Raw genomic sequence first — 19,982 nt, 5'->3', positions numbered from 1 at the left:
CAGCTTGGCATGGGGCACTGTGGATGCCGAATATACTCACCATACTGCTTGTATTTGGTATGTCCCGAAATCTGTCCAAAGTTTGAAACTTCTGATTTAGTTCCTGAAACAATTCCATGTGCCTCTTCCTTGTGTGCATGACCTTCTGCAAGAGAGAACAGGGTGGCTCTCATTCCTAATTGGACTCACATGCTCTTAGAAGCTGGTTAATACTAAGGGAAGCTAAGCCAGGCAGGAGCCAGTAGTCGCCAAAGACACCACATATGCAAATGACATGTCCCAAATCACTTTTCCTGTCCCTATTCTTTCTGAAAAAGAAGAATCTTCCTCTCACAAAATTACAAAAAAAGTATCTTCTTTTTCTCATGGGTGCATTAAAACACAGCCATTATTCTTTTGTAAGATTTTCAGCCCTTAAAAGTTAAGTCTGTTCGGCAAAAATTGTTGCAGCAATTTAAAAATGTTAAAAAAAAAATGTGGACTTCGTAAAGCACGCTACTCCTTGATGTTTGTCATGGGAAATATCGGTTCTTTATGTCTTACTTCTATAAACAGCACAAATGTAGCTGGCTGCACTAAAGCGGGAGCACGATCCCAGGCTCTGCCATTAATGCTGACTCACAGCTCCCAAGTGCCTGAAAGATGTTTGGGATCTAAGACCTTGAACTCTTCCATGTGAATATCGACTGAGCTTTGCAGAAGGGAAATCTGGCCCATAGGTTTCATACACTTTTTTACCAGACGGTGTAGAATCTTAGCAGTCATGGTTTGGAGCACACATTGTGTGGCTGATGAGCTATTAAAAGCACAGGTACAAGTATACTAAATCCTTTCTTCCCTAGTTACATGTATTTTTTTTCTCTAAACTCCATTGTAAGCCAACAATGGGCTTGTAAGTAAAAAAAATGATCTTGGGGCATTTGAATATTTTCCTATTAGAAAGCATTTTAAAGGGCACTAGTAGAAAAGTCAGAGGATAAATTCTCTGTATTTACAAGTGCTATTCTGTGGTGATGTTGATTTTCAAAAGTTTTGGTCATTCTCCAGAACTCTGCCATCGTGTTTAAGAGTTCACAGTATTTTCAAACCTACACATCCGAACACCATTTGCTTCTGTGGTTGGAATGTGGTTATTAGATCTATGTCTGAGCTCTGACTTTAACTTCTGTCCCACTGCCTTAGTTAGCAAACATTTTCAGATGTAAAGATTTGTTGAGAAAAATAAATATATCTTTCTGGGAAAGACTGGCAGCACTTAGTTTTCTTCTAAAAAAAATGCTTACGGAGAGGACAAACAGGGAGAGGGACAAATCAAGTTAAACTGAATCTTTTAACGTATTACAAAAGCCCATCCTCTCCTCTGTAGACTTTAGTTTCCTAACCTCATGGGTACCATCTAGGTAATTCACTGTTATGCTAATGGCTTTATTGTTTTCACAGCCCTATATTCCTGTGAGAGAATCCTGCCATTTTAAGTCATGCAGTAACCAATTTACATCTTTCAGATGGAGCTCTAGGACTTGGCTGTTGAAGAATCAGGTGGTTGAGGATGAGAACACGCTGGCATGACTCATGATGGCACATGAAACAGCAAGCAATCACAGCGCCATTAGCTTCCCATCAGTCTCAAAGAGAGTACATGAAACAGGTTTGCAGGATTTAGAGAGAAACACCAGGCAAACATAATTTGACTAGTGATGGCTGATGGAGATTTATGAGAGTGAGGATTTGCATAAGCAACTCAGTGGAGGGATTTTTGAAGGCTATGTATCTGGCTAAGTAATTCAGTACATCTTGTGCTTGGGAGACAAATATTTCTATGACGTACCAGGTCCTAAGACACTCATTTAATTACAGCCCTGTGACACACAGAACACTTAAAAATCAAAACAAAACACTTTTTCATAGTAATGAACATTGCTACCCAGTCATTTCCTTTTGTGGAGGAGTGATGTCACACCACCGTCATTTCACTAGGCACATTTCATTGAATGATTTAATGCCTTCTTGGGAACACCTCACATTGTGTTAAATGCTAGAGTAACAATGGTGAAAAAAAAATAAGGCTGAATTACTGCCTCCTGTTAGTTCAGTTGCACTGTAATTCAAATAAGTGGGAATTTATAGTTGTGATGCTAAGCAAGTTAGGTAAAAACTATGAGACTTACAAATAAGACAATCTCCAAATATTTACAAGTTCATATTCAAGTTAAAAATGATTAATTATGGTTCTGATTATCTGTATTCTCTCTCTCTCTCTCTCTCTCTCTCTCTCTCTCTCTCTCTCTCTCTCCTCTCTCTCAACTCTGATTTCTAGCTCTTGAATATCTTTTTCTCAGTGAGACCATCCCTGTTCAAAGACAAGCAATTCATTTTCCTGAAGCTGCCCAATACCAAAGGCACAACACTTTTGCTACAGGCATTCAACAATTGTTTTGCAGGCAGCTTCATTTATCCTTTACCTTGTGAGCTGATTTTGCCTGTGTTTAGAGTGAGCTCTCTAGTCCCATGTTGCTAGGAATGCCAATCAAATTTGCTACTCTTCCCTGGCCAAGAGCTAAATTAGTCCATGTCTTTCCAACAGAAATCTTTTTGTTTGTCTCTGTGTCTTATTCAAAGTCTTGTCATGATTCTTGCAACCTAATTCCTTTGTTATATAAAGAATGTTTAAAAAGCAAAGTCCATGTCAAACATCTCATTGGGAAACTTGATACCTTAACAGACTGGAGGTTTTATGGATAGTCTGTTTGAATGAGCAGTACTAGATTCTGAATTTGATGGATTTTATTTAAAAAAATTAGATGGGTTGGACATACTAAAAATATACAATGGAAAATATAAAGTTAAGGTGACTGCCAATGTTATATAAACAGAGATTATTTTGAAATATTTCACATAGCTCCATGAAAGGTATTCTAATAATAAAGCTAAAATACCTTGCAATAAATATGGAGGCAAATGATAATTTGGATGTTGAAATATAGAGCCCTTCCCTTCCTACTTGCAAACATTAGTTGCAAATATATTCTTTTGCCAGATAATCATTTTGAATTGAAATGGCCACTGTGACACTGCCAGAAACCACCATAGCAATAATAGCCTGCATTCTGGAAGCAGTATCAATTATATCTGCAGGAAACAGCTCCCATCGCTGACACAGGCTCAGTTTGGCTTTCCCTACATGACTCCTTTTTATTCATAGTCTGAAGTTCATCTTCCTACCTTCATTGAGAATGAGAGTTTTCCTCACTAAGAATGCTAGCTTTACAGGTGAATGTTGGAAACTTAGCTATATTTTCTGTTTTTACACAATATTAAAGGTTTGTTTTCCTTACCTGCTTCCAAAACTTTCCATTTATGGCATTTATACTTTTGGTGATCTTAGATACCTGGGTAGACTTTTTCATGCTTCTAAATTTTATTGGTCCATTTTGATGACTCTTCTCAGATCTTGGGCTAACCTAAGATTTTCTCACTTCTTTCTTTCTTTTGTGACTTAAATACCCTGTTTTCCAAAGAAATCAACTTCTATGAAAAAAATTACACCTCAGTTTTCTAAAATCTTAGAGTGATGATAAAAGTCTAACATGCATTTTCTATGTAGAAACACAAAGATATAGTCTAGCAATAACCAGAATTGTGTTACTTTCATCACATTTCACTGCAAATACTGCAGGAGTATTTTGCACTAAAAATCAGTGCATAGTAATATTCCTTTCCACTCAGATTAATAGCATTTAACACTGTTTTGAAAGATTGATGAACCTCTGTCTCAAGATGATGGTTAGACTGCTCACATGTATATGCTTTCCTAAGCAGCTTAGTTCTTTGTTCCTCTTCATTTTTCATTTAAACATTTAGTAACAGCAGCAACAACAAAGAACAACAACAAGACCTCTTTTAGTGTAAGAAACTCTTTCAATTTATACCTTTATAATTGCAAAATTCAACTGTTGGACCCCATCAGTCATTGATATTACAGAAATAGTGATATGTTATAAAGCACATCCATTGTAATTTGGAATTTTTTTAAAAAAATTGAGATTATAAAGTCTTAAGCACATACTATAATCCTAAGAGCTCTTGAAGACCCTTTAAATTCTTGGAGTATGCCAAGTCTGATAGCTCTGGACCTGTGGAAATACCATCAATTTCAAGTTTCATGGCCTGAAGCAGGAACTGCAGTCTCCCTGTTGACAGTTTCAGCAATGAGGCCTATCTTGTAGGGCCTCATAAAATCTTCATAATATGAAGATTTTACAAAGGATGCAGAACACTTAACACTGAACCACACAAACAAGAGCCACTTAAAGAGGAGACAGCACATCAGGGAAATGCAAATCAAAACAATTCTAACGTACCATTTTAAAAACATCTATCAGAATGGCTAAGATCAAAAAATACTGAGGACAGCTTATGCTGGAGAGGACAGGGAGAAAGGGGACACTCCTCCATCTCTGGTAGGAGTAAAACTTGTACAGTCACTTTGGAAATAAGTATGGTGGTTTCTCAAAAATTTGGGAATCAATCAACCTCAAGACACAGCAATACCACTCTTGAGCATATACCCAAAAGATGCACAATCATACCACAAGGACATTTGTTGCACTATGTTCATACCAGCATTATCCGTAACAGCCAGAACCTGGAAACAACATAGATGCCCCTCAACTGAAGAATGGCTAAAGAAAATGTGGTACATTTACACAATGGGGTACTACTCAGTGGTAAAAAACAATGACATCTTGAAATTTGCAGGCAAATGGATGGAACTTAGAAAAAACCATCCTGATTGAGGTAACGCATACCCAGAAAGACAAACATGGTATGTAGTCACTCGTAGGTATAAATGGGGACCCTAAAATGGAAACACATGGAGGGCTCCAGGAAGGGAAAACAGTTACAATCTCCTGGGTAAACTGGGAGGGGGTTAGAAGGGAGGGGATGGGGGATGGAAACATGAGGGATCAACAAGACCTAGCTGCAGAAAGAATCAGGAGAGCAATGAAAGAGAAATCTTGATGGAGGGAGCCATTATGAGGTTAGGGAGAAACCTGGTGCTAGAGAAATTCTCAGAAATCCACAAGGATGGCCACAGCTAAGACTCCTAGCAACAGTGGAGAGGGTGTCTGAACAGGCCTTTCTCTTTAATCAGATTGGTGACTACCTTAATTGTCCTCATAAGAATCGACATCCAGTAACTGATGGAAGCAGATGCAGTGACCCACAGCCAAGCACTGGGCTGAGCTCCTGGAGTTCAGCTGAAGAGAGGGAGGAGGAATAATAGGTACAAGGGTGTCAAGAGCATGCTGGGGAAAACCACAGAGACAGCTGACCTGGGCTAGTGGCAGCTCATGGACTAGGGACTGACAGCTGGGGAACCTGCGTTGTACTGAACTAGACCCTCTGAATGTGGATGACAGTTATGTGGCTTGATGTGTTGGGGGAAGGGTTGGCAGTGGCACTAGGACCTATCCCAGGTGTGTGAACTGGCTTTTAGGAACCCATTCCCCAAAGTGGGATACCTTGCTCAGCCTTGATACGGGGGGGGGGGGGGGTGTCTTGGTCCTGCCTGAATGTGGTATGCCAGACTTTGTGGATTCCCCAAGGAAGTCCTTACTCCCTCTGAGGAGTAGGTGGGGATGGGAAGGGGATAGGTGTGGGGGGGGGCAGGAGAAGGAGAAGAGGGGGAACTGGGGTTGGTATGTAGAATGAAAAATATTTTTTTTAAATAAAAGAGGAGGCAGCCAGTATTGTTTTCCTAATGCCTCACAGTAACTCTGGGAGGTAGCAGCCTCATTGACTAGGAGGCTGAAGCTCCAGGAACCAGTTTGCTCTTGTAAGGGTAAGTGAGCTGAGTCCCTAGGCCAGCTCAGCAGGTTGCTATCTTAGATGTATCTCAGAGCTCCAGAAACCATTTCAAAAGAGACTGCTCGGGGTTTTAAATTATGCTGTGTTCAGATGGCAGACAAGATAACTGGGAGGGGTTATGCATCCTTTGTAGCAGGCCCCTAACTCTCTAGATATTGAGAACCTGAAACTGCTATGATATTTATAATGCTATGATATTTATAATGCACTCACCTGCCTCCCAATCCCCCACCCCTACCCCCCACCTGCAGCAGGACACCTCATAGGCAGTGATCTCTTTCTCTAGTGCATCCTTGACACCTCACACACTAACTGGTAGGTAGTAGCTTCTTAGCAAACGTTAATGGAATAAATGAAAACAAATAGGATGGCATAGGCATATAAGCAAGGTGGGTGCCTGAATCTACTTCTCCCACTAAAAACATTTCTCAATTGGAAGGGATATTTACTTTTAATTTTTTATATTATTTTAATATTGTGTGCACATTCGTGTCTGCGTGAGGGTATGTGCATATGAGTACAGGTGCCTGCTGAGGCCAGCAGCTTTGAGTGCCCCCTGGAACTGGAGCTACAGGTGGCTGGGAGCCATGGGTGCTGAGCCTTCAGCCCCAAGGAGCATTTGTGCTATTGGCTCTAGGCAGGAGCCTAGTCTCTCATTCTCATCCTGCTATGCATTCCCAACGCTTCCATACGAGGTTTTGAGGAACTCACAGTAGATCTGCAATAAACTGGTGATCTTCACTTTCAAGTTTAGAAGTGTGAATCACAGAGTTGTGTTTGAACTATAGAGAAAAAGTCTGAATTATAAAGAGAAGATGTACTTGTGTGTATGGATTATTTAAACTGACGAGCATTGTTGGGGGGATGTCAGAAACTCTTCATGCACATCAGAGCACAGGGCCTAGAGAACCTTCACTCACACAAATTAGACACAGGTTTGGTGAACCGCCGTTTCCCAGCCTTAGAGTTTTATGTACCTAGACTGCCATTGTCCATATCCACTTGGACAAACCTATTGATATTTTTGTCCATTAGTGCTGCATACATTCATTTTCTTTCTAGAGTGGCTTTTTGAAAATGATCTTTAGAGAATACCAAGACTCATATTGATTTGGAAAAAAGATGTGTGTTGAAGGAATTGAACTAATTCACAAAGCCATATTTCGAGGGGGTGATGATTTATGGGCCAGTACAAGGTCAGAGTGTCAATACATCCATAAGATGGAGCCTGCATCCCCAGGGATTATGTCCATATCTGGGTTCAAATATGTTATGATTTGAATAAACATGTACTTTGGTTTTCAAATAAACTGTACAAAGGGTGTAAGAAAACCAAACAAGTTATACATTTTTGTCAGTGGCAGTCAAGAGTATGCTTGGTTATAAATGCATGATTTTGAAACACTTTAAATTTAATGGTATAGAAGAGATTGATACAGTATAGGATCAAATTGCTCAAATTGTTTGCCATCCAAATGTGTCCTATAAATAAGCCCTAATCGCTTAATGGATTGTACCTACTGTAGGGGGTCGGGGACGAAGCAGGAAGGAACCTGTTTTGAACAAGAAATTTCTTTGAAATAATATACCTTATATTTAGAAATTAACATAAACCACATGTTATAGCTTTGCCTTGCTTTCTAGTGATATCAAATTATTCTAAATGTCTTTCTCTTAACCATGTGCCCCTAATTCTTCCAAAAAAGGTTAAGACCTGTGAAGAATGGCTCTATTATCCAACATCTGTGTCTGCCCTCACTCATGACTCATGACCATTGATGAAATTCAGTGAGAAGCAAGGAATTGATGGCTATGTGGGGTTTCTCTGAACCTTCAGAGAAACATCCTGAGCTATTTTAAAGGATACATGATTCCAATGGAAGAATGGTACAAAGTGTATGTCTGTGCTTTTCGAAGAGACAATTAAACAAAATCTCTGTCTGTCTGTCTATCTGTGAATATATATATATATATATATAATATATATAAATATAAAAATATATATAAAAATATATATATAATATATATGTATATATATATGTACATATATATATATATATATTAACATGGGACAGATACTATTATGAGTTATGGTTTCATAGTAGTTATTTGTAATTGTGTTTCCAGGAATTCCTAGTGCTTTGTCTCCAGCAATATAAACAATTTTAGCTGCTTGATTCTTAGAATGGCATTAGGCACCTTCATGCCAACATTACACTGGAACTCATCCTAACTAGATATCCATTCTCTTCCTTGGTTCTGTTCCCCATACATAGAAAAATGCAAGCCCATAACAGAGTCTTCTAGCCTTTCTAGCCCACATTCAAGTACAGACCAGACTTCACAGATTCACCTCTCATGGTCCTTCCCAGGTTAGCCACTTCAACTGATATTCCAACTTCTTGTTTTACCTATCAATCTGTCCTGAATAGTACTAACATAGTCACCTTTGAATTAATTGGTCAGATGGTAACAAATCACTCCTCACTAGTAAACAAATAGAAAGTGAAGCTCAGTCAAACAGGCTTAGGGGTTTTTAGCAGCACGTTAGGTAAACACTTCTGCGGATTTTAAGTTATTCTGTCTATTTCTTTTCCATTGACCCATGTTTATGTGAATGCTGACTCTTGTTTTGTGAACATGTCATGCTCTAGCAAACCCGAACCTACGTGCCTTTCCTCCCCCTGGAATTTCAACCTGCCCTTTCCATCCTCGGGTTACGTTTGATGAACCCGTCTGCGCAATGCAGAGTGGAAACTGTTGAGGCGCTACCTTCATACTTGCTTGCTTTCTATACTAGTCTTTGCCTTAGCTCAAGTATGGTTCAAAGGCTTTTTGTTAAAGCAAACACCATTGAAAATAAGTCGTTCAATTTTTAATCATTCATTCATTCCACAAAGAAATGTAATGATTGTTCAGTGTATATCAGGATCTCTGCTAGAAGCTGGAATACAGACTAAGGAAGACATTTTGTCACACAACATAGAAATAGCATTATCTTATTTTCTGTATATTTTCCAGAGAGCAAGAATTAGTCTTTCTTTTTTTTTGTTTTTGTTTTTCCTTTCCCTTTTTTTATTAGAAAGAAAATTATTTTACATGTCAATCCCAGGTCCCTCTTCCTCCCCTTCCCCCTGCCCCCCCCCACCAATGCCTTAACCATCCCATACCCTTTCTGAGCCCCAGGGAGGGTGAGGCCATCCATAGGGGGTCTTCAAAGTCTGTCATATTCGTTGGGATAGGGCCTAGGCCAACCCCCTTGTGTCTAGGCTCAGGGAGTATCCCTTCTGGGGGACGGGCTCCTAAAGTCCATTCCTATGGTAGTGATAAGTACTGATCCACTACAAGAGGCCCCACAGTTTCCAGGGTCTCCTCACTGACATCCACATTCAGGGGGTCTGGATCAGTCCCATGCTGGTTTCTCAGCTTATCAGTCGAGGGACCAAGAGTTTTCCCTTGTTCAGTTCAGCTGTTTCTGTGGGTTTCACTAGCCTGGTATGGACCCCTTTGCTCATCAGTCCTCCTTCTCTGCATCTGGATTTCAGTTCAGTTCAAGGTTTAGCTGTGGGTGTCTGCTTCTACTTACAACAGCTGCTGGATGAAGGCTATATGATGGCATACAAGTTAGTCATCAATCTCATTATTAGGAGAGGGCATTTAAGGTAGTCTCTCCTCTGTTGCTTAGATTGTTAGTTGGTGTCATCTTTGTAGCTCTCCAGACATTTCCCTAGTGCCTGATTTCTCTTTGAAGTTATAATGTCTCTCTCTATTATATTATCTGTTATCTTGCTCTCTTCTGTTCTTCCCCCAAGCCAACCTCCCTGTCCCATCATGTCTTCCTCACTCCTCCTCTTCTCCCCTTCTCATTCTCATAGTTCTCTCTTCCCTCCCCCCATGCTCCCAATTTTCTCAGGATATCTTGACCCTTTCCCCTTCTCCAGGGGACCATGTAAGAATTAGTCTTTCTATACTTTATAGTAGAGTTAGTCTACTTCTTGGGCTATTTGTTCATGAATGCAGTGTCAACTTGAAAGGACTTTTCTCCACCTATAGTATCTAACAATTTTTATAAGTTATTAATTTTTGTCTTCATACAATAATTAGATCTCAGTATGACAGTTTTCAATCAAAATTTGTGTTTGCCATTTCTTTCCTTCCTCATTTTACTCTGATTCTCCTTCCCCCTTTGTACTCCCTGCCTTCCTGTACCATGTGTCTCCCTGTAACACCTCTGCTTCTCCTGTCATGGTCCTCTATTTAGTTTCATAGTTTATACCCTCACACCCACTTATTTATATGCATAAAAACACTGAAAGTTACAATGGACTTGTAGAAGACAACATATGATTAAAAAAAAAAAAACTTTCTGAGCCTGAGTCATAATGTTTTCCAGATCCATCCATTTTATTCCAAATTTCATTTTTCCTTATGGCTTAACAAAATTCTTTTGTGTCTATGTACCACATTTCCATTATCTGTTCTTGTGTTGATGGATATGGAGGCTGGTTCCGTTTCCTTGCTAATAGGAACAGTGTGACAGTAAACACAGAACATGGAGGGCTTTGGATGTATGCCTAGGAGTGGTATAGCTGGGTCATGCTGTAGTTCTGTTTTAATTTTTTTCAGAAATCCTCATGTTTTAAGGAAAATTATTTAACAAAATATTAAAATTGTATATGAGCCTTGGGTAGTGTGCAAAGGCGAAAGTTTGTCAGGACAATGCTTTCTGGAGTCCACAAGGCAGCCTGGCAAGGGTAAAATAGCTAAGGTAATCATTGTATGGTAAAGCCCACTCAGGGAGAGGGCTAGCAGGGACCTCGACATAAGGTCAATTAGTCCAGTCTGAATTTAAAAGAGGGGACAGGGAGGTAGCCTACTCCTCATCCACAACTCAAAATTACACATATATGTGTTAGCATCCTGAAGATTTTTAAAACAATTTTTTTTTTTGGATACAGACTCTGTCTTATCCCTGTAATTGTACATGTGCTGAATAGGGAGTAACACTGAATAGCCAATAAGAGAAAATTAATATTTGATTGTGCCCTCCCCCCAAGCTTCAGCTCCTACAGTAATCATTCAATGACTATAGTAACTAAAGAGGTAAGGAAATTACACAGTTCTATGTTGCAACTTTCCTCCACTATATCTTTGTTAACACTATGGTTTTCTGTGTGGAATACAAGGCATAGCATCTGCTTAGGGAAGCTGCTATTGGTTGCCATAGAGAATAGATGGGAAAAAAGAACAATTTACTTTTAAGGTTCTCACTGACACAGTGTGATTTATTTTGTTTCCAGTTTTGTTCTTACCATATAACTCTGGCTGGCCTGGAAATTGCTATGTGGTTCAGGCTGGCCTTGAACTCACAAAGATCTGCCTCTTGGGTGTTAGGATTTCTTCTCAATGTTTGGTTTTGCTATTACATTACTTGTTGGTTGTAGTGATGCTTAATTTTAGTTCTAGATTTTTACTATGTTTTGTCAGTGAGGTCTAGTGTGTTTGTTCTTTGTTGGTAACTTAACAGATTATTGCCTTTAAGACTACACACACATACACACACACACCTGCTCTATGAAATCACAAGAAAGGTAATGCTGTATGTAACACATACAAACAGATACAGTTCGATTCTTTATTCTTTTGATATTCTTTTGATTTCAGTAAAATACAGATTTCATGCTAGGTGACCACAATGGAGCTGCCTAGATATTTGTGATTTAAGCACTGAATCTTGATTATTTTCATTATTTTTGTGGTATACATGCCGAGTTACTACTAAATAAAATCATTTTCCTTGGACAGTTTTTCAGCGTGAAACTATCCTTCACCATTGTGACAGATAAAATCACCAAGTCGCACACTGAGATGGCGTTGTACAGTGTAGAACCACAACATTCACTTACACAAATGAAAAGATTGAATCAGCAGTTTCCATATTCCAGGAGGCCTTATCAGTGAAGAATATTGAGTTCTATGTATGCATCACAAGGGTACAAATACGTTGGAGAAATTCATCATATATTATACCCAATTATGTCAGCAGGCTATGAATCACATCCAATTATCAAGATGCATAAGTGCATTTATGTGATACTTAAACATCATTAATTTTGTGCTGAGCATAAGCTGCTTAGACAGTATCATTTTAGTGACTTCCAGCACCAAATATCATAGCATCAATATAAACTCAATGAAAACTGAAAAATGAAAATCTTCATCTTGTTTATATCTGTGAAAAAGACATCTACTAAACAGAGACATACATGGAATCAACACTAGCTATTGGAAAAACTGAGTCTGAACATACCACAGAGAACCTTAGGACAGAAATCACAGCACAATATAGGCCAGTCCCAGACCAAGCCTTGCTAACTAGCCAAAGCATGCCCTTGGGATTTCTAACGGTGGTCATTGAAGTGAAACCGGACCAAAATGGCTTAGGTTAAAAAAAGAAAACAAAAATCAGGAAATTGGCATTCCTACCTCCCCATAGACTGGATTGACAGGCTTATTTCCCATTAAGTTATCTACTTCTAACTATTGTAAAATAGATCTTTACTTGTCTAGAAAATGTCAGTGGAGCATATTCTTAGAGGAGTAATTAGAACTCTAAACCATTGACTTCCAGCCATGTATGAGAAAGGATCCTAATTTTAGAACCTTGGCTTACTTAAATAATGATTACACAATGGCAATGCTACATCCACAAAGCTACATACAGCATTGCATTTGAGCAGTTATAAGTCAGTCTTGAGTTAAGTAATTAAAATTATAAAGTAATTCATAGGGACTTACCTCGAAGTCAAGGTCGGAATACCTCGATTTTCTTCTCTGTCAGTTTTAGAAGGAGAAAAGCAACAAAGTTATGTTTAGTCAGATAAACCAATAGAAGTCATTACATTCTATGAAAATAATCCTGCTTGCTGTTTGTGTTTTACCATTTCATTAAGATTATTTTTCTGATTTCAAAGTTTTCCATTGACATGTTTTAATTTTCACCCCAGATTTCCTTTAAAGTTGAAGGCTAGCAAAACACAGACATTTTTCATCTTGGGTTCTAACATCACTTGTCAGTCAGGAAGGCTGCTTCTTAAGAAAAAGCCATCTGCATTCAGTCTTGAAAGAGATTTTATTTTAGCAAAAACCACTTTTCACGCATGGAGGATTAAAAGTTGTATCAGAAAAATAATCTAGGTACTTTGAGACCTCCCACCAGCAGATATCCAGATTATTTTTAAAATAGTCTTTTGCTAAGTAGCTCAGGCTGTTCTCAGAACTTAGGATTTTGATGCCTCAGCTTCCAGATTGCTTAGAGCATACTTCATGTCAAGCAAACACTGTCTGTCTGTTTAAGTCCTGAAGTTTTTATATTAGTCTTGTCCAAATTTCTCAGAATTAGACCATCTCTGTCCAAGTCCTTCTTGCTACTAGTTCTTAGGAGCTGCGTGTTTTTTAAAAAAAATTCCTATTCTCCCAAACCACGATATTCTACACACCAACACAGTGCCTCACAGTGCCTGTCTCTGACTCTAAATCTGTTAAAAGACATCCAAATCTAGTTATAGATACATAAGCTTTGATGAAATAAAGTAATTAGGCAGTGGGCTTGATAAAATCAGGAAATATGATTAAGACAAAATGAATGCAAGCTCATGTGAAGATGTGGCTTTCATGATATTAATATGGGGGTAGCATTTTTAGCATCTGCTCCAGGCAGCCACTGATCCTTAAAATGGATGAGGTGTATAGGGAGAGGCCTGTAAATGTATATAAAAATATCTCTGCATTTTTAAAGAACAAAGCAAACTCTGCCGTGTTTTTCCTTTAAGTGGACACCCCGCCTCCTCCTCATTCCCCCTTAGAGGGGGTGGGGAAGAAACATAAGGGAGACATGCAAACCTTTTGGACCGATTCTGGTTTGATTTTTCCCTACTTCTGGCTCAATACCCATACCCTTCAAGTCACTAGCTTCACAGGGTTCAGTCACACTGCAGATTTATGGCAGATCTAGTCGCTATTATGACTGTGTTCACCAGGAAAGACAAAAAAGCACTCATGAAATTCGATTTTCTGCAGCTAGAGCTAAAATTGTCACTATAAAGGCAGAAGCTCCTGTGCAGCCTATCCTAGGAACATGTGTCAGCAGACAGAACGACTAAAGGAAGAACCCGGGACAGTGCTGACAGAATTGTGGCGAATCTGCTGAGCACGGGGAATCCGCTTTTGAAGGGATATCTAGGAGAGCGTAGAAAGAAAGGGAACGCCTTATTGATGTGGAAACTTAGTCATGATGTTCTCTCATTTCCTCCTTGCCCCCAATAGCATGCCACCATCGTGCTGGTGGCAACCTTGGAAGAGGAAAAAGTGTGAGAACACTTCTAAACAAATCAGCTCTGCTCTGCTCTTTGCGACAATCTGCTAGACTGAATGTCAGGGCTTACATTCTCTCCTATGGATTCTTGGTCTTTTTGGCAGTGTGATTCAGCAAGGCTGTGTGTGTGTGTGTGTGTGTGTGTGTGTGTGTGTGTGTGTGTGTGTGTGTGTGTGTGTGTGTGTGTGTGTGTGTGTGTGTGTGTGTGTGTGTGTGTGTGTGTGTGTGTGTGTGTGTGTGTGTGTGTGTGTGTGTGTGTGTGTGTGTGTGTCTGTGTGTAAGCAAAACTTAGTTAAAAGCGAACACTATAAAACATTAGTCACGAGCTTCACATTCCTTCTGAAAATGAACCAGTGGAATCTTCCAGAAGAGGTTCAGTCAGCTAGAAGGAGAGGGCCTTCTGCTGCACCCACTGAGGGGCTCTCTGTTGCCAAAGGTGAAAACGGCCATATGTTACTGCATTTGTTTTGGATCACAAGGCAGCGCTGCCTAGGAACTGGAGATTTCGTTGCACACATGCTGCAAAAGGTTCCATGTTGTAGGAGCTATAGGAAAAGATGGGAACCTGAAGAGCCCTAGCAACAGATTCCAACTCAGAATACCAATGCCACCTATGTCAATGTGCAGCACGGAAAAGAAAATGGATATTCCCACAAATAGCGCTCCCTTTCTCCTTTGTCTCCTATTTAATTTCATTAAAATTAAATGCAAACCAAGGGCATAGCAGGTCTGGCAGTCTGCAAGATTAGATGAAGGGATGAGCAAATGAATCACACAGATTTTAATCAAAACCTGGTGGTGGTGGAGTGTGGTGAGGATGGTTACAAAATAAATCAGGGGGTTTCAAGACCAGGTAGTACCAGAAATGTGTCAGGTATTGAAAATCCAAAGAAAATAAAGGTGTGTATGGCTATTCACTTTGCCACAATACTGAGTGTTTCAACCTTGTGCATCTTACAAAGTGATTTCACAGTTGAAAATGCTAACCTCTCTGTGGAATGGTTGGAAAATGATGTCATTTTATGAATGAATGTAACCAGAGCCGGTAGTTTGACCAACTCACCCAGGACTGTGGGGAAAACTCAGGTCTGACTCTTAGTCCAACATTTTCCATGTGAGGTCTGACTAGCTCAGATATAAAAAAAATAGTATTTGACAAACAAGATGTCTGAGATATTTTGTATACTGCTTGGAAATTGAACAAGAGTCCTACTAGATGACCCCAGCAGACATGAATCATAACAGTGGGATGGAAATGCTTTGGAAGCATAAAGCAAGGTCAAATGGATTAACTTTTCCAGGCCAATTGTATTTTGAAGAAGAAGGGGAAAAATGTCAATATGATGATGCTTATTTCACAGAAAATCTGTGTTGGGTAAAAACAAATCAAAACAAAAATGTAATATCTTCCTAATAGACCAATTATGAGCAATGCTACAACAACAAACAGATGCAACACTTGCTACAGAAAAGTTCAGTTTGTCCTATGCGTCAGACCCTGACACATTAGTAGTACCAGGGGGAAACCAGAAGAATCCCAACCCATTTTGCTTGTGTGTGTTTCTACCCTATGTACATACACATACAATGTTCAGAAAGTCTTTTGAGGCTGAAGTTTGCTGAGACTGTGACTCACTTCCATGTTTATTAAAATGTTCTTCTGTGCCTTGTAGAATGCCAAGAAAGTGGTTAGAAATACTGATTGTGTTTTCTTGTTTTGCATGTATGTTCACATGTGTGTACACATGTTCCTGTGTGTGTATGCATGTGTGTGTAGGCTAGGAGACCTCAGGTATCCCCCAGGTACTGTCCATCCCTGGTTTGCTTGTTTTCTTCCTTCCCAGTGTTATAAACCTGTGACACTGTGCCTGGCTTTTTTCAAGTGGGTTAGTGAGGGCTGACATGAAGTTGTCATTCTCACAATGCAAGCTCTTTCCTGACTGACCCATGCCCTCATCTCTGACCATATATCTAAACAAAGAGGACTGACAAAGTGTTCAAGCCACATGCCCTTTTTTTAAACAAATAATTTGATAATTTAAACAAATACTACATGTAAAATTAAATTGAGCCAATGTGGTGTTAAATATTTTGTGCAAACACAAATCTCTCTGCTTATACAGCCTTCATTTCCAAGTAACTTGAAGCCCATCCTTCTTTGCGATGCAGTTTCATTTCTGCAATCCGCCACTTAGAACTCATCCCAACTGCATTATGCTCTTAACACTCCATTAAAATTCTTGTCAAAGAACTCTAATGAGCTCCATTTGGACAAACAGCAAGGTCAATTTTCCACCCTCATCTCACTGGACTCTCAGAAGCTGTAGAAAGTTAATCACTTCCTCATTAAAGCTCTCGTCAGCTCTCAGCTTTTTCTTTCTCCCTTTTTCTTCTTTCACTCACTGTGGCTCTTTTAGAAACCTCCTGTGCTGGCTATTTCCTATGCCCATTCTTTCTGAATGTGGAGCTCCTGAGATCAGTTCACTCTATATGCTCTCCTGGATTACATGACTTATGCCATAGGTTTTAATGCCGTCTTTCAATATGCAAACATCCTTTTGCTCATGGTCTTTCTCATCACAGCCAACACTAATAACTGGTCAACCAAGACAAAGGTTTAGAATTGTTCCTCCTTTACTCATATCCTTCATCTTCCATATTAAATCCACTTGGCCTATTTTGGATCTCTGAATGGTATCTCTGTCTGTCCCCTCTTTGTCACCTATGTGACCACCTCCTTAGACCTCTCTCAATTAGCTGCACAGCCTTAGCATTTAGCAGGGGATATGTCACCACAGTTTGCAGTTGCAAAATTATTAGTGAATGATCAAAGGAGTATAATATGACAGCCACAGAACTAAAACTAATGTGACTGTTGTTTTATTGGTCTGTTTTAAGCGATACCCTGGGAGAATTTGGATAACCAAGTGACCTAAATAGACAAAGAAAACCAATCAAATTAGACTGATTGGCAGCTGAAAGAATCAAGACAATTTATTAGGAAGGCATATTTTTTGCTGATAGAAGGGAGAAATTCTTTGAGATGATTTAAAAGTTGAGAAAATGTGTCATGGCATCAGGCTAAGAGGACCATTTAGTACATATATGCCTAGAGTGGCCTTCACATGCAACTCTTGTAAAATGATGAACAATTTCTCAGAGGAAATATGTCATTATTTGTGTCACTGAAAATTAAACTGGACAAGACACTAGACGATTCACAGCAAGTAATGAATTCCATTGACTAATGAATGGCAATATGAATGCTATTAAAAGTTTCTATTACAGGGTGAGCTATGGACTCACTCACAGGAAGAAAGCTTTGATAACAAATCCATTAAAATTAGCTGCGGCAATGAAGTCTGGGAATAATTAATTTTCTGAAATGACTTTTATTCAATCTAATTTTGTTTGTATGCCTGCATAAAAGATAAGATTGTATAATCCAGGAGCAAAAACAGAGCAAAAAAAGATGGGGAAATTTTCCTTTTACCAGATCAACATGAGAAGAAAATACAGAAAACTTAACTATGGTTTCTGCACATAGCCAGTTTTATACTGTTTCTGTTTGAGACAGTACCTCCTGGTTCCCAAGTGAGGCCATATAACATTCTGTCTAAATTTCTGAACATCCACTTAGGCTCAAGCTTCTTTACAGACATTCAGAGTGTGACACTGGTGACATTGTCATAACACAGCCTTACATTTGAAGTGCTCCTTACAATCTTCAAAAGGTTTTCATGTAATTTGATCCTCACATCAGCCACGAGATGGTGTGACAGCCACTGTGAAGTGACATTATCACTAAAATATTTTATTTTTGATAACCATAAGCTAAGTGTTCTGTATTCTATATCCCGGGGGAAAACCATTCCACCCATTTACAAATGCAGTGAGGCTTATCTGAGATCTTATCCAGGTAGCTAGATACCTTTATGTTTAGAAGCAGTCAGAGAAACTAGAGGAGCAAAACTTTCTGTATGTAATAACATAATGCTGTAATGTACTTTACAAATTTTCCCATTATGCAAATGTTTTGTCGATAAGTGGCACTAAAGCAAGACTTGACAGGAAAGCAACAGAAACCACTTTTGCATTTACAGTAGAACATGTTCCTTTAGAACTCAAGTGACAGGGAAGCTGAGAAGCCACAAAGGGAACCACGAGGTGACCAATGGATTAGCAAAAGAAGTCAACAGACCCCTAAGATGGATGGCCATAGGCAGATGACAGGGGGTCTTTATCCTGGGAGTGGGGCACCTGGGAGAAAAAGCAGCAAGTGTATGGGAGCTGTGGCACAAACTGAATGTAAAAAGCAGGAACAGTGTGGAGCTCTCCTCTGTTTTCATTTCCCCCTCAAACTCAGACGTTGGCCAGTGCTTCCTGTTGGCTGAATCCAGCAAGAAATCAGTGACGTACGAGCCATGCTAACCCTGAGCGATCAGGGAAAAGAGTGGGTCATGACTAAACAGATGAAGAGCAAGCTGTTCAATAAATTGTCAATTTTTCAGACTCAGAGCAAATGCTGGCCAATTTAACTGGCAAGAACGCATACACAAAATTTCAGAAAAATAAACCAATAGGAAGCACTATAATCCAGAAGTTGTTCTGACCTTCCTTTTAAAAATGTAATGTTTTAATTGATTATTTGAGAAATTCATAAAATGTATTTGCATCATGTTCCCTTTGCACTCCTCTCTGTAACTCCTCCCAGGGCCTCACTGTTCAGTCCCTCCCAACTTCATATCTTCTCTCTTTAATAGCCCACTGAGTCCGATTTGGGCTACCCATATACTCAACGGGTGTGGGACCATCCACCGGATCAGGGTCAACTCATGAGGGGCACATCCTTAAAGAAAACTGATTCTCTAAGCTCCCCTAGAAGCCATCATCTGCCTATAGCTCCTCAGCTAGGGCTCAGGGCTTATGAGGCCCTCCGTGCTAAAATGTGGACTGGCTTTATCTTATATAGGTCTTGTGTGGTCAATCACAGCTGCTGTGGAATCATGACTGTAGCAGTTCTGTCATCCGGAACTGAGTTGTCTTCTTATAAATAGTAATGCGCTTATAATCTTCAGACAATAAATCTAAAGCACTACCTTCTAAAATTTAACCAAGTGCGTAGGATCATGATTCATGCCTGTCATCATTTATCTTTCTTTGTCCGTCCATATACAAGTGCACATCAAACACTCGATATATTTAGCTGACTGCAGGTGAATATTTAGAGTGCTGAAGGCCATTTTATCTTCTCCTTAAGTGAGGTAGTTAAGGGACATCTTGGGCTAGATCACTTATGAAAACTTAATGTTACAAGTTTTAAAACACAAATTCTAAAAATTTTGAAAGTTGTCTAACAGATTCATTTTGGGAATGACCACAGTTAGGGCAGCACTATGTAGCAGAAATAAAGGCACAATGTAATAATGGGCATGGAGAATCTCTGAATACACTTTTGTGCCAAGGAACTCCATGAATGTCTTAAACATTTACACCCAGTAATTAGGGGTTAGGAGAACAAACTCCCATGGAAGCTGGAGTCTTTTCTGATGGTGCAGCAACGGTTGGAGCCTCCTCCTTTCTTTGTTGCTTCTTGCTAACATGAATAAATGCTTCCACCCACTCACCCACTCACTTCTCTTTGGCTTTCTTCATTTTCTCCTTCAACTTGTATATTTTCTTGTGTGCTGCGTTCTCATGACTACCGAATTCTGTGCTATCAACTAGCAGCATTTGC

General features: G+C 39.4%; 1 protein-coding gene across 1 annotated transcript in view; it reads right to left on the bottom strand.

Moving 5' to 3' along the window:
• The window catches only part of Adgrb3 (adhesion G protein-coupled receptor B3), a 697,729-nt gene that overhangs the window by 5,223 nt on the left and 672,524 nt on the right, over positions 1–19,982 (bottom strand). The window contains exons 28-29 of the mRNA XM_027392824.2: positions 12,670–12,705; positions 41–145 (exon numbers count right to left, since the gene is read on the bottom strand). Coding sequence (XP_027248625.2) covers positions 41–145; positions 12,670–12,705 — 141 coding nt within the window. The remainder of the gene's footprint in view (positions 1–40; positions 146–12,669; positions 12,706–19,982) is intronic.

The sequence above is a fragment of the Cricetulus griseus genome (assembly GCF_003668045.3).
Source record: "Cricetulus griseus strain 17A/GY chromosome 1 unlocalized genomic scaffold, alternate assembly CriGri-PICRH-1.0 chr1_1, whole genome shotgun sequence".
Taxonomy (NCBI): Eukaryota; Metazoa; Chordata; class Mammalia; order Rodentia; family Cricetidae; genus Cricetulus; species Cricetulus griseus.
This window is presented reverse-complemented; position numbering and strand designations above follow the sequence as displayed.